This window comes from Protopterus annectens, chromosome 10.part0 (assembly GCF_019279795.1).
Source record: "Protopterus annectens isolate FY-2018-M chromosome 10.part0, PAN1.0, whole genome shotgun sequence".
In the NCBI taxonomy this organism is placed as follows: domain Eukaryota; kingdom Metazoa; phylum Chordata; order Ceratodontiformes; family Protopteridae; genus Protopterus; species Protopterus annectens.
Genome location: NC_056744.1, coordinates 1,017,995,312 through 1,018,020,648, shown reverse-complemented (window position 1 = coordinate 1,018,020,648; position 25,337 = coordinate 1,017,995,312). Strand labels below are relative to the sequence as shown.

The 25,337-nt window shown below is 41.4% G+C and overlaps 1 protein-coding gene across 1 annotated transcript in view; it reads left to right on the top strand.

The window, feature by feature from the left end:
• Positions 1-25,337, top strand: part of MFSD14A (major facilitator superfamily domain containing 14A) — a 953,206-nt gene that overhangs the window by 815,033 nt on the left and 112,836 nt on the right. Inside the window, exons 10-11 of the mRNA XM_044085782.1 lie at positions 23,428-23,525; positions 23,795-23,958. Of these exons, the coding sequence (XP_043941717.1) occupies positions 23,428-23,525; positions 23,795-23,958 (262 nt within the window). The remainder of the gene's footprint in view (positions 1-23,427; positions 23,526-23,794; positions 23,959-25,337) is intronic.

Genomic DNA, 25,337 nt, shown 5'->3' with positions numbered 1-25,337 from the left:
ACTTGGGACCTCAATTTTGTTTTAGAAAAACTCACACTGCCTCCTTTTGAACCAGCCAGCACAGCTGATCTAAAATTCTTGTCATGGAAAACTGCTCTGCTCCTAGCAATAACTTCAGCAAGAAGAGAGTTACAGGCATTAATGGCTGTGGAACCTTTCCTCATTTTTCATCAGGATAGGGTTTCTCTTAGGACAAACCCAACATTCATGCCAAAAGTGGTCTCCAGTGTGGCCTTAAATCAAACCATTCATTTACCTAAATCCCCAGAATAAAGGGAAGAGACTTCTGCACACTTTGGATATACTCAGACAGCTACGATTCTACTTGGACAAAACAAAAGCTTTCAGAAAAAACTGATCAACTGTTTGTAGCATATGCTGCAGGATCACAAGGAAAGCCTATTACAAAGCAGACAATCTCGAAATGGATAGGACAGTGCATCCGCTTCTGTTATGCACAACATGGCAAATCAGTGCTTAAGGGCATTAGGCCTCATTCTATTAGAGCAGCAGCCACTTCAGCAGCTTTCCTCAGAGGAGTGCCAACCAAAGACATTTTAGAAGCTGCAACCTGGAGCTCAGTGCACACTTTCACCAAGCACTACCACTTACCTCTCTACTCTAAATCCAGAGCGGGCTTTGCCACTGCAGTTCTGCAGGGCTTGGTAGCCTCTCCAAATCCAATTTAGACCCAGCCACCCAACCTCAACTTTGGGATTCTACCCAAGTGTAATGACTGCAACAGTGAAACACGATGAACATAGTACAGTTGTGTACCTACCATAAATGTAGATGTTCGAGTGTATTCATTGTTGCAGTCCAGGTTACCCACCCACCATCCCCCTTTTTTCATTGCTGGGACTTTTCTGTACTTCTCATCTCATCTACTACCTATGTGGTGTATTTCACTCTTGAGTCCAACTGAGGGTATGAGACCAAAAGTGGTTAATCCAAAACAGTTCAGTTGTATTATATAAAACGTAACCACAAGGAAGATGAGAACTTATGGTTTATTATAACGCTTGTATGCAAAAAAGTACGTTTTCAAGTATCTTCATCAGAAATTCAAACACAAGTACCTTGACATGCACACACCTTATATACATAGCTAATTGTTTAATTTATTCAAATCAATTAAATAAATTAACTCATTGTTTAAAAAACTTTCAAAAGCTAAAAAACAGTTAAAATAGACTACTTTAATGTTATAAAATAGATAATCACATATATGTTCTTTGTGTCCTTAATATCAAAACTATATATATTCTAAAAAACATTTTAAATTAAAATTAAACAGTATTTAAAAACATATTTATATGTTAGTGCCTGTGTTTATTTGCTTTAAAATTATATACCATCACTATCTAGTGGACTATAAATATATTACAACTTAGCAGCCCTTAACTTTAAAACAGGAATGATAGAAAGCATATCATTCAAACCAGGTTCTTTGGTGGCATCCAATATTATCTGCCAATATAATTCCCTGTACTCAAGTTTGGTTTCCCACATGCCACCCCTAATTTCTTTGGGTACAACCTCCAAAACAAAAAAATGAAAAACAGAATCCTTACAGGTTTGGGAATGACGAAACAATGCATTATTTAAATTACTTTTTCTCATTTCATAATAATGCTCGTATATTCTAGATTTTAATTTCCTTTCTGTTTTCCCTACATAAAAGGAGAAACAGGAGTGGCATGTGGCTATATATACAACCCCTTGTGTGTTGCAGTTTGCAAATTTCAAACTTGAAATAGATCTATTTCTACTGGGAATTGAAATGCTAACACCAGTTTTTATATATTGGCATTGGGAACAAGTACCACACTTGTATGTACCTGTTCTGTGGGTTTGACTATCACCTTTAATGGATCCCCCAAACTCAAATATATTTTTAAGGTTCATATCCCTTCTATATATAAATTTAAGGGACTGTTTTTTTATATATTCAAGGTCTGTAATTTCCCTAAACCTATCCCATTCTTTATGTATCACTGTTTTAAGTACTGCAGCATCACCTGTATAGTCCATGACAAATGCATTTGAAAAATTGTTAGTTTCCCCTGATTCAACATAATTGATAGAAATAACTGAATCATCCTGACCTAAAATGGGGGCAAATCTTCCTTTCCTACCTTCAAGTACTACTTTATATACTTCCTCCAGTAAATAGGATGGGTATCCCCTTTCATTAAACATATTTAAAATATATTCACTGTCTTTATAAAAATCACTATCTTCAGATGTCATTCTGCTGGTCCTGATCAATTGCCCCTTCAGAATGTTTCTCTTTTGACCAAATGGGTGCCCACTAGAAAAATGAAGATAGGAATTAGAAAATGTGGGCTTCCTATATATCTTGGAAATAAAATGGTCATCACACTTAATAAAACATCTAAATAAATACACTCGTCAAAATTAATGCTGTATGTAAAATCCAGAAAGGATGTGGTGTTTTTATATAATCCAAAAATTCAAAAAACCTTTCCACCGTATCAGTCCAAAAAATGACTATGTCGTCAAGAAAACGTTTGTAAAAAACCCAACAGTTGGTGAATTCACATTGATTTATAAATAAAATCTCCCACCATGATAGTACAATATTAGCATATGTGGGGGAACATTTTGCCCCCATGGCCACCCCTCTCTCTTGCTTGAAAAATTCTACTTGGAAGTACATATAATTATTCTTAAGAATTATTTCCATTAACAAAAGACAAGACCTAAATACATAAACGGAAAAACCACCATGGTGTACCACACTTTCCTCAAGCCATAAAAGCCCAATGTCATGTGGAATTGATCCAAATAAATCCACAATATCCAGGGTAATAAAAATAATATTCTTGGAAAAGAGATGGGTCTTTACTTGTTTTAAAAATTCCCAAGAATCCCTTAACACTGTTACACCTTTGTTAGATAATTCCTTTGATTTTACATCGATGTGTTTTGCTAAGGGAGTGGTGATGGAACCTTCGGAGGAAACAATTAGTCTCAAAGGGGGGTCCTTTTGATCTTTGTGAACTTTAGGAATCCCAAATACTGATGGAACCCTAGGATTCTGATTAATAAGGAAATTATAAGTGTCTAAATCAATTGAACCTTCCAGTAATAAATCATTGAGTAATAAATTTATTTTTGCTTTAGAAATATTTACTTCATTGATGGAAGCTTTAGAATAATTAACAGTGTTTTGTAAATTTTCTTTCATCTTGGACTCATAGAAAATAGCATCCATTAACACCGCACCTCCCCCTTTATCAGGTTGCATGATTCTAATGGTTTTATTACCCTTTAAAAATTCCAATAATTGGAGTTCTTTTTTAGACAAATTTGAAAACACATGGTGTGAACCCACAGTATTTGAATAAATTAAACAATTAGCTATGTATATAAGGTGTGTGCATGTCAAGGTACTTGTGTTTGAATTTCTGATGAAGATACTCGAAAACGTACTTTTTTGCATACAAGCGTTATAATAAACCATAGGTTCTCATCTTCCTTGTGGTTACGTTTTATATAATACAACTGAACTGTTTTGGATTAACCACTTTTGGTCTCATACCCTCATTTGGACTCCAGAGTGAACTTTGGGTGGTTTTCAGTATCGTGTGTTCACTGTTTGTCCATCCCTTGTTTGCTTATGTGGTGTATTTGCTTGTAGATGAAGGAAATGTTTATAGTAATATATGCATGTTTTTTGGCATAATTTTATCTATCCAGCCTTCCTTTCTGGGGGCACCTGATATCTGGGGCAAGAAAAACTGAAGAAAATGGTGTCTGTTGCAACTTTTATACCCCTGGCGCACTGACGTCAGGGAAGAGGCGACAGCAACCGACGTCGGACCAAGACTTTGGAACTCGGGCGGACTGCGGGTAGCCTGCCAGCAGGATAACCCAAGAATAATGACTGCAACAGTGAATACACTTGACCATCTACATTTGTGGTAGGTAATTGTACTTTCCTTTGTCACCTTACTGCCCTAGATTGATATATTCTTGGTACTGCAACTTTCCTGCTTTAAATGTTGCTTTTGCGCATTTATCAAGACCAAATGTCATTCTCTCAGTTTGGGACATTTATTCCTTTTGGAGGTAGAACTTCAATATTTAAAGGTATATATAATTTTGTGTGCTAGTATTAAATTAATAGGCTTTAGCGAGTTATTGGGGGTTTGTTTTTTTGTTTGAGGGCTTTCAATAAAACAAAAAAGTTTTGTAAGATGTGACACAGGCTCAAATGGATATGATAAGAAACAACTATATAAAAATTCAACCTGCCAAACTGTGTATGCATGTAACACAAAAGCTGGAACTAGACATTTAACAAAAAAGGTATTGTACATAAAAGGTGGGAATAATAACTTTTTAATACAGTGATGCTTTCTGTACTGTATGTAAATGTCAATGGTCTCAAAGATAAATACAAAAAAGAAAGAATAGTGAACTATATTAAAAAAATGTAGAGTGAAAATAGCTGTGTTGCAGGGGAGACACTTGGAAAGAACTGAACATGTGAATTTAATAAAGCAGAGTTTTCAGGATGGTTATTCAGTGGAATGTCTGGGGCAAAGGAAAAGAGGAGTACTTATATTAATTGCAAGAGGAGCTCCAGTAGTGATAGAAGACGATAAGAAAGATAATGGCAGATTTGTAGTGTTAAGGGGCTGTTGGCAAGGGAGGAGGATTACACTGGCATGTATTTATATTCCACCTAAAACTGTTACAATGGAGCTTAAGAAAATTCTGGTAGAAATCAGTTTTCAGTCAAGAATATTACTTGTAGGTGGGGACTGGAATTTGATTTGCAGCAGTGAAGATGGGTCCGAGGGGCCCAGAAGGGAAAGTATAACAAAGGAGGGTAAATTTTTGAAGACATTTATGAATTTATTTGTCATGGAATATGTGAATTCAGTCATATGAGTTTGGAGTGAATTTACATGTTATTCCCCAAGATATAAATACTGGGCTAGGCTAGACAGAATATAGATTTCATAGGAACATGTGCATTTAATTGAAGGTCTTGATATGCACCCAATAACTCTTTTAGATCATACTCCAACAGTAACTAAAATAAAAACACAGGATAATGAAATAAAAATGAGACCATGGAGCTTTCCCACCTATCTGTTGAAAAGAGAGGAATAAAAGGAATGGGTAGTGGAGATTATTCAGGAGTTCTTCAAGAGGATAGAAATTACTTCTGAACATATAGCTGGGAATGGGATGAAATTAAGGTAGAGTGTAAAACTAGGGTGGAAATAAAAGAACGGGAGCTATGGTTAAGAATTAACAAGAATTATTTAGACGGACTGCAGAGTACGGGAATGTCACAGAACTAGAAGAGGATCAACTGCACAATGCTAATCAGAAAGTAAGGGATTACCTCGATAATGTACACAATTTTAGAAAAATTGCTGTTAAGCAACTTTTTTTTTTTTTTTTTTTTATAGTAATACTAGAGCACAAAAACTTTAAGCACAACAACTCAGGCAACAGAAAGTAGAAAGGGCTGTTGCCAAGTTTAGGAGCCTGTAACAAGGAAGGTAACAAGATCCTGTATAGGTATTAGAAATATTTCTGAAATTTTTTGAAAGCCTGTATAAAGCAGAGAAATATGGAAATTAAGAAAATATACAAATGGAAATGTTTATGGAAGAATGAAATATGCCAAGGTTAGAGGTAGATGAGGCTCAATTACCAACGGTTAGGAGAGGAGATAAAAATTGTGACGTATAGCTAATCTGCAGGAAAGTCCCAAGGAATAGATGGTTTTGTTTAACTGTATTTTAAGAGAACAGCATCCTAGAAGAAAGCAGGGGTAGATGTAATACCTAAAGAGGGTAAAGATCCGTCAGGTCCAGCTTCATACAGGCCCATAAAATGATTATAAAGTGTTCATGTCTATCATGGCTAAACGAATGGCAAATGTAATGTCAAAATTGATAGATATGGAGCAGTGTGGTTTTGTAGAAGGGAGGCAAACATTTTGCAGCATTAACAGAACATTAATGACCCAGAAGGAAGCAGAATGTAAGAAAATACCTTTGTTGTTGGTTGGTCTTGATGCATAGAAAGCATTTGATAGAATAAGCTGGGACTTTATGAGCAGGGCATTGGAAGCATTTGCATTTCCTGAAAAAAATGATAAGGTTGATTAAGAGGATATATGAGGGACTGGAGGCGAAAATGAAAGTGGGTGAGGTCCTCTATGACTAATTTCTGCTTAAATAGAGGAATCAGACAGGGGTGTCCTCTTTCCCCTTTACTTGCATTATATGTAAACTATTGGCAAAGAAAATAAGGGACTTGTGAATTCAAGAATGTAATTAGTATGGCTGGCTGTGTTTGCATATGATATTATTTTATACCTGACAAAACCAGAAAGAGACATTACAGTGTTGTGGAACATTTTGAGACCGTTTCAGATCTTTTCAGGATACAAAATTAATGAAGTTAAAATAAAGACAATAGTGGTAAGATGTTCTTCGTGTTTCACTGTTGCAGTTATTACATTTGGGTTATCTGCATGTAGGTTGCCCTCAGTCGGCCTGATTAACAAAGTCTTGGGTCCTGCATCAGTTGCTGCCCCTTCTTCCATGATGTCAGGTCGTTAGGGGTATAAAACATGCAGCTGACGCCATTACATCAGCATTTCTTGCCGTGCGGTGCCCGAAGCAGAAGCAGTTCGCAAGTGCTGGTCAGCCGACTCCTGGAATTTTCGTTTTCAAGTTTCAGAACCAAAGTCTTCAACTAAAGCTAAGTACCCCGTTGGGGAAACTTTTTCTTGCTCCTTACCGATGTCAGTAAAAGTTAATAATTGCATTACTTGTGGAAAGCAAATACTTCATAAAGATTTTCATTCATACTGTATTCCTTGCCCAGGCCCTGACCACGATGTAGCTTGCTGTCAGTTTTGTGCTTTATTTAATCAGCACACTATCCGTCGTCGGTATATTTTTGCCTCTAAATATTTCGGTTCTCTGTTTAATTATGCAGAAATGTCGTCAGTTAGCTGTCTGACTACCGGGATTCCGAAAAAACACAAAGGTAAAGACAGAGACAGACCGCCAAGGTCCAAAACTGCTGACGATGCTTCTCCTAAGCCAGTCGCCAGTTCGCCAGTACTCAGTGAGGTGCTTTCGCAGACCCTGATACCCGCTACTTCTGATTCACAGGCCTCTACTGATACCCATTCGGAGCCCGGTATGCCGCAAAATGCTTCACTATGGGAACCCGTGGATGTCTCTACCTTGAATGGGTCCGGAGCCGCTTGTGAAGGTGTATTCAAGCCTACGGACTTGCATATTAAATCGATGCCTCCTTCATTACTTAGGCCTAAATCTCGATCCGTGTCTAAAAAACCGACGCCTAGGCCACATGCTCGGGCCTCTATGCCTAAAAAACAAATGATAAGAATGGCCGAAGATCTAATAACTCTAATCGGGGATAGCCAACCCCCCCCCCTTCTAAGAGGTGTAAGACTGAGGTTGATTATGAATCTTCTGATCAGGATTCTGTTTTTTCTGACTCTTCCGATGATCTGGATTTGTCCTTACCTACTTATGAGGATTCTGATGCAGAGGACTCTATTCCCTCTGCTTCCCCTCCTGAGGATTTTTCTTTTGGGGAAACCTTACATACTCTAAGGGAGCATTTCCACTGGGAAAGCCAGGATTTTTCTGATTCAAAAAAGAGGCTTAGGGATTTCCTTCTCCTACCTCAGCATAGGCCTTTAGCTATTCCTCCTGTACTAGACATTGTTGATGATGCTTTTCTGAATCTAATTTGGCCACTGATTTCCTGCCTCCTGATCCCAGAAAACCTCACCGATACTACAGGGTCCCTGAATCCCACCAGTTCCTTTTCAAAAATCCTATTGCAGATCCAGAGACTATTTCCCAGGGGCCCAAGGACATTAAGGCTTCTACTGCTAAAAATCCTACCCCTTCTGATAGAGACTCCAGGGCGCTGGATAGATGGGGTAAGAAGGTTTACACTTCTGCAACCTTGGCCATTAGGGCTTTAAACTGCCAGTTTCATATGTTAAAATATCAGCAACATGTTATTGGACTGCTTAAACAGAAAATGATGTTGATTCCTTACTGTGTGGAAAATAATTACAGGATTTAATGCATTCTGCCAAACAAGTTGGAAAACATACTTTGCAATGTGGTTTTGATTCGGGCCTCTTGCAGGGCTGCTTTTCTTGGGTCTGTACTCAGAAGGCATGCTTGGCTTAAGGAACAGTCTTTGCCTGATCATGTTAAAGCTAAATTGTTGGATTCTCCTTTAAATCAGGACCACCTGTTTGGCGACAACGCTGAGGAAGTTCTTAAAAAGATGGAAGATAAAGCTAAATCTATGCAAACTGTTAAAGATGTTTTACAAGTTCAGCCTCCTAGATTTAGTAGGCACTGTCCCTCTAAGAATCGGTCCTTTCCAGCCCCTTCCAGGTCTTCTCAAGCCAAACCCCGACACAGCAAAAACCCCAGGTTTCAGTCCCAGGGGACTCGCAGAACCAAGCAGTGGGGGGCCTCCACTTCCAAGTCTGGGAATAATAAGACTCCCCCCTATGGTAAACTGTCTCAGTTACTTCCTTTTAAAATTTCCAAGCACTTATCAACTGACTGCCCCTTTGGGGGGAAAGAGTGCTCTTTATGCAAAGAATTGGGAACTCATTACCCAGGACAAATGGTTTTAAATATAGTGTCCCAGGGATACAGATTTCACTTCCACATGTTGCCAACACCAAGTGGGTGGCCGGACCTACCCCCAAATCACTGGGCAAAGGCCCAAAAACAAGTACTTTCTCTCTTAAGCATGGGCGCTATTCAGCTGGAACCAGAAGTGGAAAAGGGACAAGGTTTCTACTCGAGACTTTCCCTGGTACCCAGAAAAGACAATTCATGGTGTCCTGTCCCGGACCGGTCTACTCTAAACACCTTTTTGGAGATTCCAAAATTCAAGATGCTGATTCTTCACCAATTGCTTTCTGTGCTAGGCAAAGATGCCTGGTTGGCAACACTAGATTTAAAAGAAGCATACCTGCACATCCCAATCAGGGAATCTTGCAGAAGATACCTACGCTTCAAAGCAGGCTACACACACTATCAGTTCTCTGCACTGCCCTTTGGCTTATCTACTGCGCTCAGGGTATTCCCAAAGTGCCTAGCTCCAGTTATTGCATTTTGCAGGTAAAGAAATATTCAAATATACCCATACCTGGACGATTGTCTAATTCAGGCAGAAAGCCAGGACATACTTTTGAATCATTTGGCCTTTGTAAAAAGGGTTCTAACTTGTCTGGGGTACACCATAAACAAAAAGAAATCACACCTGGTACCCTGTCAACAAATTATATTCCTGGGAGCAAGCTTGAATACAACTTCCCAGATGGCTTACCTCACGCCAGAAAAACAAATTCATTCGACAACCTACTTCAAACAAGTGGCCACAAAAAACCTGCTATCTGCAAGACAAATACTGCAAGCCTTGGGGTTCATGGCCTCCTGCATTCTTTTAATTCCATATGCAAGACTGCATATGAGGAAACTGCAGTGGTATCTAAAAAGCCTATGGTGTCAACATTCTCAAGACCTAGAAACAATGATTTCTGTCATACCTTGCCTACGCCTAGAGTTCCTTTGGTGGGCAGAGGCCTACCTCCAAAACAAGGGGCTACCTTTCACACCACTCCCTGCCACCCAAACCCTAACAGATGCATCAGACTATGCATGGGGGGCTCACCTGGCAGGGAAGTACATTCAGGGCAAATGGAACCCAAGTCAAATGCACTTGCATATTAATCAAAAAGAAATGTTAGCTGTACAGAATGCTCTGACAGCCTTCAAGGACCACATTCTTCCAGGACAACAAATGGTAAAGATGGACAACATCACTGTAATGTGGTATATAAACAAGCAGGGGGGTACACATTCCTACCCCCTCTGCAGACTAGCCATGGCATTGTGGAACACAGCATTGAGCTACCAAGTGCACCTACAAGCTCAGTTCCTGCCAGGAAAATTAAACACACTGGCAGACAGACTAAGCAGAAACCTCATGGACCCACACGAGTGGAAACTGGAACCAAGGATTTTCAACATGTTGACAAGCAAATGGGGGAGCCCAGATATTGACCTGTTTGCCTCTCCCCAAAACTACCAATTGGACAAATTTTGCACAAGGACTCCCCACAAACAAGCCTGGAAAGTGGATGCTTTGTCCCTCAGCTGGAAAAACGTATCAGTCTATGCCTTCCCCCCTCTGCCTTTGCTCTCCAAAGTACTACTAAAAATCAAACAGGACAAACTAAGGATGGTTTTGATTGCTCCAGACTGGCCGCGCCAACACTGGTACCCCCTCCTGCGCAGTGTGTCATGGTTATCTCCATGGCACTTGCCTCAGACGCCTTCCCTGCTGTCTCAGCAGGAGAACCAGATTCTGCACCCTCAGCTTCCAACACTGAACCTTGCAGCCTGGCTAATTACTTAATCTCTCCTTTACCATCCCTCAGCAAGCCTGTGATGGATATCATCTTAGAGGCAAGGAGGATTAGTACTAGAAAATCTTATGCTGAAAAATGGAAAAGATTCTGTGCCTGGAACCAATCTCAAGCGCCCAATTTACCTCAGATTTTACAATACTTAACTGAGATGCTTCAGAAGGGCCTGTCTTTTTCCTCCATTAAAATCCATGCCTCAGCCATTTCATCTCATTATAACACAGAACCTCCCCTCTTCTCTCATCCACTGCTCAAGCAGTTCCTCAGAGGGGCCAAAAATTTGAGACCACCCAAGAGAGCTCCAACCCCAGCCTGGGACCTTAACTTTGTCTTGGAGAAACTCACTCTACCTCCTTTCGAGCCAGCTGCTACTGCAGACTTAAAATTTCTTTCTTGGAAAACAGCTTTTCTTTTAGCAATCACGTCAGCTAGAAGGGTATCTGAATTACAGGCCCTTATGGCAGTAGAGCCTTTCATCATCTTTCATGCGGACTGGGTGTCCCTCAGAACCAATCCATCCTTTATGCCCAAGGTGGTATCCAGTGTGACTCTTAATCAAACCATTCATTTGCCAACCTTCTTTCCCAATCCACAGAATAAACGGGAATGGATACTGCATTCCTTAGACGTGCACAGACAACTTAGATTCTACTTGGACAGGACTAAACCTCAAAGGAAATCTGAACAACTGCTGGTAGCATTTGCTGCAGGGGTAGAGGGGAAGGCTATTTCAAAGCAAACCATTTCTAAATGGATAAGCCATTGCATTAATTTCTGCTATAAGCACCATGGAAAACCTATCCCCCAGGGGATCAGACCTCATTCCACCAGGGCTGCATCTACCTCTACAGCCTTTCTCAGAGGCGTCCCTACCAGGGACATCCTAGAAGTTGCTACCTGGAGTTCTGTACATACTTTCACCAAGCATTATCATTTGCCAGTTTTCTCTAAATCCAGAGCTGGCTTTGCCACTGCAGTCTTGCAGGGCCTTATAGCTGGCCCCAATGCTATCTAAACTCTTCCTCCCAACCATAGGTTTGGGAATCTACCTAAATGATGACTGCAACAGTGAAACACGAAGAACATAGTACAGTTGTGTGCACTTACCGTAGATGTAGATGTTCGAGTGTATTCAGTGTTGCAGTCCTGGTTACCCTCCCTCCAGCCCCCTAACCTCTTTTGGCTATACCTCTACTTTCCTTTACTATGCTTAAAAGCCTTTTTGGTGTATTTGCTTTTTTGTTGGAGGTATATTTTTGTGCTTTTATGTTTAATTGCTTCCCATTAGGGGGCACCTGACATTTGGGGCAAGAAAAACTGATGTAATGGCATCGGCTACATGTTTTATACCCCTGACAACCTGACGTCATGGAAGAAGGGACAGCAACCGATGCAGGACCCAAGACTTATCAGGCCGACTGAGGGCAACCTGCAAGCAGATAACCCAAATGCAATGACTGCAACAGTGAATACACTCGAACATCTACATTTATGATAAGTGTACACAACTGTACTTTATGTACCCACATATGAATTGGTTCAGCAGTATCCATATGTATGGGGACATGATAAAATGACGTGTTTAGGAGTATTGATTAAAAATTATTCTTGTGTGGCAGCTTAAGATATGTGGGAAAAGACTAAACAAAAGGTAATACAAAACAGAAGCTTTGTTATATGGGTATGGGTACTAATATACAAGAAGTTAAAATGTTTTTAGTCCCATTAATCTTGTACACAGGTCAGGCATATTTTTATAAACCAGAGGAAAAGTTGTGGACAACAATTAATAAAGAGCTAAAGGACTTTATCTGGGAGGGGAGGATGGCAAGAGTCAGGTGGGATAAGCTGATTCTTCCACTAGAACAGGGCAGATTTGGGATTACCCTATTTGAATGGATATTACAGAGCTATGCAGTTAAGGCTCCTATACATAGCTCAAGCAGAAAACTATAAATCTGATGTTGATCTTCATTCATTCTTGACTGATGGGTTTGGTCCCAGACCCTCGGAACCAACTTAGCCATTATAAAAAGCTCGCACCAGCCAAAGACTCTAGAACTAAGGCTCTACCCATATTGCCTCTCTTCCCATTACCTCCGACCACGATTGCTACGTAGAAATTTGTATGCATCAGTCGATGCTCTCGGCCAAGTGCTTAAAAATTTTCTTAATTGCCTAATTATACTACTTAAAAACTCTTTAATACCTTAATACTTGCTGTCATTTAAGTCTTTTGTGTGTGAACGAACTCAATGATGATTTCTACACCTATTTTTACCTCAGAGTATTTCTCCTTTACCATTGCTGGTATCTCCTTCCCTCTTACCGTTGGTAACCTTTCAATACCATCGTTAGTATTTGTTCTCAAGCTTCTTTCCTTCCTTTACCCATGTGGGTATTCTATATATACGATAGTTGTATATAATATAAAAAAAAGGGTTTCACTTTACTAAACTATTTTCTTTCTCCTTGTTTTTTCACTACGAGTGTGTGTGTGTGTGTGTGTGTGTGTGTGTGTGTGTGTGTGTGTGTGTGTGTAAGTGTGTGTGTAAGTGTGTGTGTGTGTGTGGTGTATATTTTGACTGGACATGGCAGAGAAACAAGAAGGAACTTCCGGGTTTAAACAATGTAAGGACTGTGGCAGAAAGATGCCCAGTTCCGATGGGAATTTTTCTTGCTTCTACTGTCTTGGTGTCCCTCATCTGGAAGTTCAACCTCCTTGTGATATCTGTAAGGGGTTTAGTGCTCAAACTCTTACAGAGAGACAAAATAAGTTAATTCTTAAAGACTTATTGAAGTGTCCCTTTGGTGAAGCTCTTTCTGAGGTGGAGACTTTAAAATCTCCAAAGTCTGAGACAAAAAAAAGTCATTCAATTCTGTCTTCCCCATGACTCCACATCAAAAATCCCAGGTTCCGACAGTTTTTTTGGAACCGAAGGTGAAAGTTCCAAAAATGTCATTGCCTTCTGCTCCGGCATCGAAAACAGCAAAATCAGTATCGGTGCCATCTACTATTGATCTTACACAAACCACTTCAGCACTGACCACGGCTTTGGTGCCAATGATCTCTCCCGCACATACAATACTACTCATTTGGTTTTGATAATCATTCATTGATGTCTCATCGTCTATGCAAAGTTTTTCTTAAAGGCACTCAGCATTTAACCCCCCCCCCCCCTTCAATGATCCGGTAGTGCCTTGGGATTTGACCTCAGGTTTACAATCCTAGTTCATCAGCCCTTCAAGTCACCAGCCACTTGTGACCTCAAGTTTTTATCTTGGAAGACCCTCTTCCTGGTAGCTATCATGTCTGCTAGGAGAATTTCAGAGTTACAGGCTTTGTGTGTGAATCATCCATATATATAATCTTCCATAAAAAAAAAAGAGTATCACTCAGAGCCAATCCCTCCTTCCTTCCAAAAGTTGCATCAGAGTCCCATATCAACCAAACCGTAGACTTACCAGTCTTCTTTCCAAATTTTTCAGAGTACTGCTTGCATATGTTGGACATCCACAGACAATTACGTTTTTACTTGGACAGAACAAAATCCTCTAGAAAATCAGACCAGCTGTTTCTATCCTTTTCGGATACCAGATTGACCAAACCGGTATCAAAGGTCACCTTGTCAAAATGATTAAGAGACTGCCTTACCTTATTATACAACCAGAATAAACTAAAACTACCAACAAAAATTAGAGCTCATTCTACAAGTTCTGTTTCCACTTCACCAGTCTTCCATTCCAGAGCTTCTGTGGAAGACATATGCGCAGCTGCAACTTGGACTACCCCACATACCTTTATCACTCATTACAAATTAGACATGGTCTCCAGGGGAAGAGCATCCTTTGGCTCTGTGGTGCTCAGGAATATTCTTCCTTGGGGCCGCCCAGGATCTAAAGTATAGCTGGGGACTCTGTCCCATCAATCAAGAATGGGAGAAGATTGAAAACATCAGATAAAGAAGTTATGGTCCTACCATAACGTTCCATCTTCATTCATTCTGGACATCCCACCCTCCTGCCCCCTCCGAGAGACTCCTGGACATTCAGAACTAGTCCTGGGATTTTGTCATAGGGTTGTTCCTCAGACAGAGCTTCCATTTTTTTCTTAGTGGTAGGCAAACTGGGTCTGAGGTAATGGGAAGAGAGGCAGTATAGGTAGAGCCTTGGCTTGAGAGTTTTTGGCTGGCATGAGCTTTGTATAACAGCTGAGTCGGTTCCAAGGGTCGGAAACGAACCCATCCGTCAAGAATGAATGAAGATCGACAACACAGTTGAAACGTCATGGTAAGAACATAACATCTTTTTTAGAGGTGATGAAACGGGAGGAAGCTCAAGAAACAAGGAGAGGCTGGGATTTTGGATGCAGGCCTTTAAGGAGAATAACAGTAATCATACAGAATATTATATCTGTAAAGTAGCAGAAGGTATCTTAAGAACTAAGCCAACATGGGGTTGGAGAAAGGAGATTCTGCCGATAGGGATCACTGCAATTAGGGATATAAACAGTAGGCAAGAGGGGGCAGAAAACTGGCAAAGGAACCAAAGTACTGAGAGCAATAAACAAGAGAGGGAAAGATGATAAAATGGGAAGATGCTAAGAATTTATTTGGACTGCAGATTAGAGATTGTCTTCCCTATCAAGGAAAGAGAAAGAAACGGGGTCCTAAATGGAAGACCAGCACTAGCAGAGTTTTTTAGTAGAATCTAGAACAGACGCTGCCATTAAAAAAGGAATAATTAGTAGTAAAATATTGTATGATAACTATGAGTAAATCAGAGAAGGTTAGAAAGGATTAGGAAGAGAGATTGGCTAAGCAGTTCACAAAAAAACAATGGGAAGATGTATGTATGTCTCCCAAATGTGCAACAAAATCTAGAAGATTTAGGATTTTTGCTTGGAGATGTTTATGTAGATATTTTTATACCCTTAAGTAGACACCAGAGAATTTTTCCTCAGGTAGACAGCAAATGTTGGAGGTGTAACGTAGAAGAAAGAGGTAATTGGGGAAAATATTTTCTGGGAGTGTGGTGAGTTGGACTTTAAGGATTCCCCACAGGATGCACTGTTGGAGATGCTGGGTAGGTGGATTGGTTTGACAAGGGAGACTGTTTTACTGAGCTAGAATATAGCTAGAGTATTGTAGGTAATGAAGGATTGTGGGTGTAGTCTTTTATGATGTCATGTCAGACATTTTCAGTTTCAAGAAAATTTTTCAAGGGTGTTCCTTATGAGTGAAATTCATTGCAGAAGTAGCACACTGCCTCAAACACTAAAATTTGGTAGGGTGTATGGTAAGTGTATTACTCCCATTACTAAGAGTTGGTTATTTACATTTGCCAAGGAAATTGTAACAGTACACTTTTTATGTTCAAAACAGTGTCTCTATCATAGTAAGTGGTTCAGAATCTGTCTGTGCTACCTATGGGTGTGGGAAAAACTGTTGTGCTAAACAGCTTGGGTTTCCCCAGGGAAATTGAGATGTCCTTCAAGGATGCATCTGCAGTCATCACATATGGGTTGTCCTGCCTCAGGCAGCCCTTCGGTCGGCCGGATTCCAAAGTCTGGGTCTGGCCTCGGCTGATGTCGCACTTTCCCCGACGTCAGAGCGTCTGGGGTATAAAAGCATCAGCCAACGCCATTTTCCTCAGTCTTTCTTGCCGCGTGGTGCCCGAAGCAGAAGCAGTTCGCAAATGCCGGTCAGCCAGCTCCTGTGATTCAGCTACCGAAGACTTCGAAAAAGCTAAGTACCCCATTGGGGACTCTTTCTTGCCTCAGCCGATGTCAGATAAAGTTAATAATTGTTTAACTTGTGGGAAACAAATACCTCATAAGGATTTCCACTCTTACTGCCTCCCCTGCCTAGGCCCAGACCACGACGTCTCGGCCTGTTCAGCCTGTGCTTCCTTCAACCGACGAACTCTTAGACGTCGGTCGGAGTTTGCAGAGGAATTCTTTGGGGCTAGTTTTGCTTACAAGATGCCGTCGGAGACTCCGACTTCGCATTTAGTTAAGAAACGGAAGGACAAGGACCGACACGCGGGCCGCGGTTTCGGCTGAAACCACGGTCAGGCCTACCGCGAGTGTCTCAGTCTCGGCTGAAACCAAGTCCTTGGTACTTCCGATTACCGAAACCGCACAACCGACTACCTCGGCCCCGGAGGCCCCGGCCGAGTCAGTTATTGAATTACCTTCTGAAACTGGTGTCCAGGAACCTTCCGACACCATTCCTTTAGACAAGTCTACTCCTGCATGTGGTGCAGCCAGACCTCCTGCATCCATGTCCATTAAGGCTTTCTCTAGGGCTAAAGCTGCTAAACTTACTAAAGCTTTGCCTCCCAAGGTTACCTCTCAGAGACCTTCTACTGGCTCACAGATTCTTAGTTTAGCAGAGGATCTTATCTCCTTAATTAGAGGTTCTCAACCTCATCCGGACAGGGGCTCTCAACCACCTCCAGACAAATGCCCAGGGTTGAGCCCTCTGACCCCCACTCCTCAGATGAGTCCACTGATGGCTCTACTGTCAGACCACCAGGAGGAGGCTTATTCGGCCTACGAGGATTCTGATGCTGAAGAATCTATTCCCTCGGCCTCCCCTCCTGAAGAGTTTTCCTTTGGAGAGACATTACACTCTATGAGAGAACATTTTCAATGGCAGGGTCAGGAATTCTCTGATTGTAGAAAGAGATTAAGGACCTTTTTACATTTACCTCAGCATAGGCCTTTAGCTATACCTCCTGTTTTGAATGTCATTGATGATGTGTACTCTGATGCTAGTACAGCACCTGACTCTCTCCCTCCGGCTCCTGCCAAACCTGATAGGTACTACAGGGTCCCGGACTCACATCTACACCTGTACAAGGCCCACTCTGCTGATCCAGAAACTATTTCTCAGGGCCCAAGAGGGGTTGCAGCTGCCACTGCTAGAAATCCTCTACCCTCTGAAAGGGAGTCCAGAGCTTTAGAGAGATGGGGTAAGAAAGTGTATACTTCTGCAACTCTTTCCATGAGGGCATTAAATTGTCAATTTCATATGATACAGTACCAAGAGTATTTGTTAGATGAATTGCATAAGAAGCTGTCTTCTTCTGAACCCCTTGATCGCAAATCCCTTCAGGATCTGGTACATAACTCCCAGCAGGTTAGTTACCATTTCTTGCAGTGTGGTTATGATGCATTGGAGGCTTCATGTAGGTCAGCTATGACAGGTGCAGTCATACGTAGGCATGCCTGGCTGAAGTAACAATCTCTGCCAGACCATGTTAAAGCTAAGCTTTTGGATGCTCCTATGGAAAAGCAAAAATTATTTGGTTCCACGGCTCAAGAGGTCTTAAAGAAATTTGAAGAAAAGGTAAAATCTGTGCAAACAGTCAAAGACTTTCTGCAAGTCCAACCACCGAGATTCAGCAGAAATTGGCCTGCTAAGAATTGGTCCTTTCCGGACTCAGACAGATCTCAGAGAGGCAGGAATAGGCGTGCCAGAGGTAGAGGGCAAGCTAGAGGCTCCTACAGAGGCCGTCAATGGCAGCCTCCCAACCAGAGAGGTAGTGCAGGAACTACAACTGCTACACCAGGACAGACTCAATGACTTTGTTTTGACTCCGCCAACCAGGGCTCAATTAGAAGCACCTTTGGGCGGAAAGCTTTCTTTATTTTCAAAAAATTGGCACAGCATTACAAGGGACTCGTGGACACTGCAAATAATAGACAAAGGATACAGGTTCCATTTTCGCACATTGCCAAAAAGAAAAGGCATGCCAGACCTGCCACCAAATCAGAGGGCAGAGGCTTTGAAACAAATGTCCAACTTAATACAAATGAAAGCTATAGAAAAGGTACCTCTTTCAGAACAAGGCCAAGGATTTTACTCCAGATTATTCCTTGTTCCAAGAAAAGAAAATCAATGGAGGCCTATTCTCGACTTGTCCGCACTGAATACTTACCTCATTGTGCCAAAATTCAAAATGCTGACTCTACAGCAACTCCTTCCCATGCTGAGCAAGGGGTCTTGGCTGGTGACTCTAGACCTCAAGGAGGCATACCTGCATGTCCCTATCAGACAAAGTTGCAGAAGACACCTCAGATTTCTTGCAGGGTCAGAGCATTATCAATTCTCAGCATTGCCCTTTGGCTTATCTACTGTGCCCAGAGTATTCACGAAATGTCTGGCATCAGTAATTGCACACTGCAGACTTCAGGGGATTCAAATTTACCCATATCTGGACGACTGCCTTATACAAGCGGACAGCAAGCAAACTTTGTTAAAGGACTTGGATTATTCCATCCACCTACTGCAGGCCTTGGGATATACAGTCAACATCCACAAATCAAGACTTGTTCCATCCCAAAGAATAACTTTTCTGGGTGCGGATCTAGACACAACCACCCAAATGGCCTTTCTCACAGAAGAAAAACAAAAACAACTACCGGATTACTTCAAGAATCTGACAAGACAAACTCAGCTGACTGCAAGGAAAATCCTGCAGGCCCTGGGTTACATGGCATCTTGCATTCTTCTGATTCCACAAGCAAAGCTGCATATGAGAAAATTACAATGGTACCTAAGGAGTTTATGGACTCAGCACAGTCACAGCTTAGAAACTTTGATCCCACTCATTCCATGCCTCCAAAAGGAATTTCTGTGGTGGGCTCAAGCCTGCCAGTCGAACAGCGGGTTGCCCTTCAGTAAGCCAAGAGCCAACCAAACCATCACTACGGACGCTTCAGACCAAGGTTGGGGAGCACACATGGAGGGCAGATGTATCCAAGGGCTATGGTCACAAAGAGAGCTGCGCATGCACATAAACCAAAAGGAAATGCTGGCAGTGATGCACGCAATCGAGGCCTTCAAACTTTTTCTTCATCAAGGCCACCTACTCATAAGGACAGACAACGCCACAGTTATGTGGTACATAAACAAGCAAGGAGGCACCCATTCCTACCTTCTTTGCAGACTGGCAATGAATCTATGGGAACTTTCCTTGAAACTCAATATACAGCTGCAGTCCCAGTTCGTGCCAGGGAAAGACAATATACTGGCAGACAGCTTAAGCAGAAATATCATGGATGCACACGAATGGATGCTGCACCCAGACATCTTCTTATTCATAACACAATCATGGGGAAGGCCGGAAATAGATCTGTTCGCCTCCCCCCACAATCATCAACTGAAGAAATTCTGCTCAAGGACATACCACCCACAAGCATGGAAAGTGGACGCTCTCTCTTTCAGCTGGAAAGCTCTAACAGTGTATGCTTTTCCACCTCTCCCATTAATGACCAAGGTCTTACTGAAGATCAGGACAGAGCAGCCCAGAGTGATTCTGATAGCTCCAAACTGGCCAAGACAGCACTGGTACCCACTGTTAAAGAGCATGACACAGACGAAACCGTGGCCTCTACCCCTATGGCCATTTCTACTGACGCAGCACAATTTCAAGACTCTGCATTCCAACCTGAAAACCTTGCAGCTAACTGCCTGGAAAATACCATGACTCCTCCTCAGGATAAGCTATCCCAGAGAGTGCAGGATATTATTATGGAAGCTCGACGGCCTTCCACAAGGAAGGCATATTCAGCAAAATGGAAAAGATTTCACACTTGGAACACAACAAAGGGCCTAGATGTGACAGTGATGAACATGGCACATATGCTGGAATATTTGGCAGAATTGTTCCACAACGGCCTGTCTTACTCTTCCATTAAGATACATGCCTCAGCAATTTCAGCAGAATACAATGTTAATCCACCTGCCTTCTCTCATCCTCTCCTGAGACAGTTTCTAAGAGGAATCAAAAACATCAATCCTCCAAGGAAACCACCTCTACCTACTTGGGACCTTAACTTCGTGTTGGAAAAACTAACACTTCCTCCCTTTGAACCAGCAGCATCTGCAGATCTACAGTTTCTGTCTTGGAAAACTGCCTTCCTTCTGGCCATAACCTCAGCAAGAAGAGTATCTGAGTTACAAGCTCTAATGGCAGTACAGCCATTTCTTATCTTTCATCAGGACAGAGTTTCATTGAGAACCAATCCTACATTTATGCCAATGGTGGTTTCCAGGGTATCTTTGAACCAAGCTATTCACTTGCCTACATTCTTCCCACAACCACAAAATAAAGGGGAAAAACTTCTGCACACCCTGGACATACACAGACAGTTGCGCTACTACTTGGACATAACTAAAAGTTACAGAAAGACTGACCAGCTGTTTGTAGCATATGCTGCTGGGGCACAAGGAAAAGCAATTTCCAAACAGACAATTTCAAAATGGATAGGAAATTGCATTCGTTTCTGTTACTCCTTTCATGGAAAAACTGTGCCAGCTAACATTAGACCTCATTCCACAAGAGCCACAGCCACCACCACAGCCTTCCTAAGAGGGGTGGCTACCAAGGACATTTTAGAAGCTGCTACATGGAGCTCAGTGCATACATTTGCCAAGCATTACAATTTACCTTTATACTCCAGATCCAGAGCAGGCTTTGCTACGGCAGTCCTGCAGGGTATCTTAGCTACACCATCCTTTACTTAGTACCTCCACCCCCAGATTGGCTATGGTGTTCTACCCATATGTGATGACTGCAGATGCATCCTTGAAGGACATAGTACAGTTTTGTACCTACCATAAATGTAGATGTCCGATAGGTATGCATCTACAGTCAGGTTTACCCTCCCTCCTTCCCCTCTGTGGTATACTTCTTGGGTACTTACCCCTCTTATAGCTAGCTGGGGGGGATCTATTATGGTGTATTTGTTTTTATAGTACTGTGCATGCTTGGATTTGTTTTTGCAATGCATATCTCCAAATTTTAGCCTTCCTTAGAGGGCACCTGGCATCTGGGGCAAGAAAAACTGAGGAAAATGGCATTGGCCGATGCTTTTATACCCCAGACACTCTGACGTCGGGGAAAGTGCGACATCAGCCGAGGCCAGACCCAGACTGACAACCCATATGTGATGACTGCAGATGCATACCTATCGGACATCTACATTTATGGTAGGTACAAAACTGTACTTTACTTCATGTAATTGTGGAAATTCTAGTTTCTAGGTAAAGTTTATTGCATGTCCCTTACAGTTGTTTTATTTGAGGAGAGGGACTTGTCACAGCCATTTCCCCCTCTCCTTTTTACTTTGTGCGTGAGCCATTAGTGGCACTGGTTCTGCCATCACAGCTGAATGTGTTTAAACAGGGTGATATGTGATTTTTTTTTTCTTTTTGAAGAATTTAGTATGTTTCAATGAATCCAGGGGGTGACCTGCGAGAGTGATACATTATCATAAAAACCCTCTGGGCTGGGCTGGTTCTAAGGTAGATTTTTGGGCTTCATGCATGGACATTACAGGGTTTGGTATCAAGTTTGAAACATTTACTGTTAGAGTTTGATCAAAGTTCAAGTAATTGAATTGTTTCTCCTGCCTGTATGTCTGTACCATGTACCATTTTCAAGCTATACCTTCCTCCCAAACTAAGAGCCTCTCTGGGGGAGTGAAAAGTTTGGTATTGCAATTTTTTGTGTTTGAGGGGCAGGTCTAGAGTGGCTTATAAGTTAAAACTATCACAAAATAGGGTCTGTGTTTGACAGGCTTTTCTTTATATTGGGAAACAGCCCAGTCACATCTTGTGTAAATAGTTGCATATGGACTGTGGAATTATGCGATAAAGCTTGTTGGCTCTTTTGCTTGAGGATCAAGGTAAGCATTGTGTTGCCTCATTTGAGACCAGATAGTCCTGAAGTATGTTAAACTGGAAGTGGTGGAGTTGATGAAGGGGAGCTTGATCTGGACAGAAACAAAAGCTGTTAAAAGTGAAGGAAAGGGTTTCGCTTCAACACACTAGGGGTTGTTGGAGAGAATTGGGCCCAGGAAGAGCAGTAGACAAGTGGTTGTTTAGTAGAGAGAGCCTAAGTTATTAGATATGAAACAATGTAGTGATTGGCCTGCTTTTTAAGGAAGGATTCGTAGCGGCACAATAATATTTTATTTTACACATGGAGTATTGCAAACAAATTTATCTCACTGAGGGATGGGGTCTGTATGTTGGAAATTAGGTCCGGAGACTAGTAGAGGCTTTTAGATTTACTTGTGAGCTAAAAAGTGGTAATGAAAAAAATGGAAGCAAAGTTATCACCAGAAGTAATGCTAGTGAAAAAGTTAATGCTAGAGATGTACAGCATAGAATGTCATTGAACCACAGACAGGAGTAGAGCATAGCACTTAAGTAAATGGTTACTGTCGCTGTAGTGTCTCTGTATATCTTGACAGGGTTGTAGCTGTGAAAAATGTAGAGTACAGAAGAGAACAGGATGTAGAACAACATTTGATGGCTTAGTGGAACAAAGCAGTTCCTTAGAGAAATATGGAATATAGAAGTAAAAGTGTTGGTGGGTGTAGCAAGATTTTTTTAATGTCATTGTCCACAGGGGAACCTAAACATTTTTGTAATATTTGAGTTTGGAATATGTTAATTGTTCATCGTAGTTTTATGTTTTTGTTGAAATGCATTTTTTTTAATTTATTAAGTAAAGGTTTGTTTAAAAGGTAATTTGTATTTCTGAGGCATATAATGGCCAAAATAGATTAAATAAGATACCGTTGTTCTCTGTCAAAGTAGAGGGAGACCCACTCTGTGTATGTGTGTGTGTGTGTGTGTGTGTGTGTGTGTGTGTGTGTTGCCTTATTTTAGTACCTGATTAGAGTCCCTGTTTATGGACTAACGTTTGTGCCATGTTACCTTTGTCCATCACTTTCCTGTTCTCTAAAGAAAATTAAGGTATCAGATGTATATTGTTCTTTTATGTTTTCAGGGTCTTGGTGATCTTGTACTATTACAGATTTAATTAGTGCATGTGCAGATGGTTTATTTTTCTTATTTTGAGTTCTAAAGTCTGCAATCATTTTTGTTCCATAGGATGGTATGGGCTGCAGGAGCCATAGCAGCAATGTCAAGTATTACCTTCCCAGCAATTAGCGCTTTGGTTTCAAGATCCGCTGATATGGATCAACAAGGTATATTTTAAGCAGCTGTTGTATTATTACAAGAGACTGATGTTTGTGATGTTTTTCTCTGTATGGAGAAGTAATGCTTAAAAAATGTTAATGATGGTATTATGGTACTGTCCTCCCAGCTTCTGCAAAAGTTGGTATCTTGCAGTTGCTGTACCATTAACAGAATTAAGAGAATTATTGCACTAATAAAATTTTTTGGAACTTAGTTTTCATTGCAGTAAGGATGACCTTTGCCATATTTCACTAATGTGTTTGTGTCTTTCTCTAAGGTGTGGTTCAAGGTATGATAACAGGAATCCGTGGATTGTGCAATGGTTTGGGCCCAGCTCTCTATGGCTTTATATTTTATATATTCCATGTGGAATTAGATGAGCTGCAAGTCAGCGATAGAAGACCAGATGACAGTGCAGTCTCTCAGCACCATTCTGCACAGGTAGGATTTGAGTGAACTGTATCCTTGTTTCCCTTGAAGTTCATTATATAAGATTTTTTTCTTCCCAGCTAATTAAAAGGTGGTATTATGTTCTTGTTTAACTCAATTGAATTAATAGTCCAAAAACTCAGAAGGACAAAGAAAGCATACTTAACTATACTGTACTCTAAATACTCAAGTATCTGAAATAATACCAGATAAAAGTAGAAATTACTGAGGTAATAAATGCATGTATTTTTCCACTCCCATCCCCACCATACAGACAGACACGCACACACATATACACGCACATCCACACAAACACACACACACACTTATATCCTCTAGCATATTCCGTTTTGAAGTGCCTTCATCTTCCTTTTCATTCCACAAAGAAAAACTGCCTGGAATGGTCACAAATAAACTGATCAGTGCTCATCGGAAGGACAAATTAAATGTCCTGTATCACTGTTGCAGTATTCTTCACCATAGAGATCTCCTGCCAAGGATAGACCAATGTCCGGCCAGTATACCAAAGCTTTTAGATTGTGTATGTGCCATACATCACATGCATGCTCCCACTTCAGGACATAAAGCATAAAGGTGACATATGGCCGCAGTTGACTAGAACTACTTCACCGCCAGTTTGAATGCCGTCATTGCTCATTGGTCTGAATTCCTTTTGCTGTGCTAAATACATAGCCATCAGGTACTTGGTACTTTAGGGTCTCTTTTCTTTTGATCTTGTTCTCTTTTTTGTTACCTGCAGTTCATGTCATCTAAAACCCAGCCACTGGGGATGCACAAGCCAGTGCATTTCTTTGTGCTCGTCCCAAGCCCGAATAAATGGGGAGGGTTGCGTCAGGAAGGGCATACAACATAAAACTTTGCCAAATCATACATGCAGACAACAGTACAGAAATACATACCGGATCGGTCGAGGCCCGAGTTAACGATGACCGCCACCAGTACTGTTGGCCAACAGGGTGCTGGCAGAAATTGGGCTACTGTTGGCCGAAGGAGGAGAAGAGGGGGAAGGCATGCCTGAAGGCAGGTAAAGGCTAGGACTGTGATAGTAAGGGTCGGAACTTTGAATGTTGGTAGTATGACTGGTATAGGGAGAGAGCTAGCTGATATGATGGACCGAAGGAAAGTCTGTATATTGTGTGTGCAAGAGACCAGATGGAAGGGGAGCAAGGCTAGGTGTATCGGAGGCGGTTTCAAATTGTTTTATCATGGTGTGGATGGGAGGAGAAATGGCGTAGGCATTATCATGAAGGAACAGTATATTGAGAGTGTTTTGGAGGTGAAAAGAGTGTCGAATAGAGTGATGTTTATGAAGCTGGAAATTGATGGTGTAATGATGAATGTTGTTAGTGCATATGCTCCACAAGTTGGGT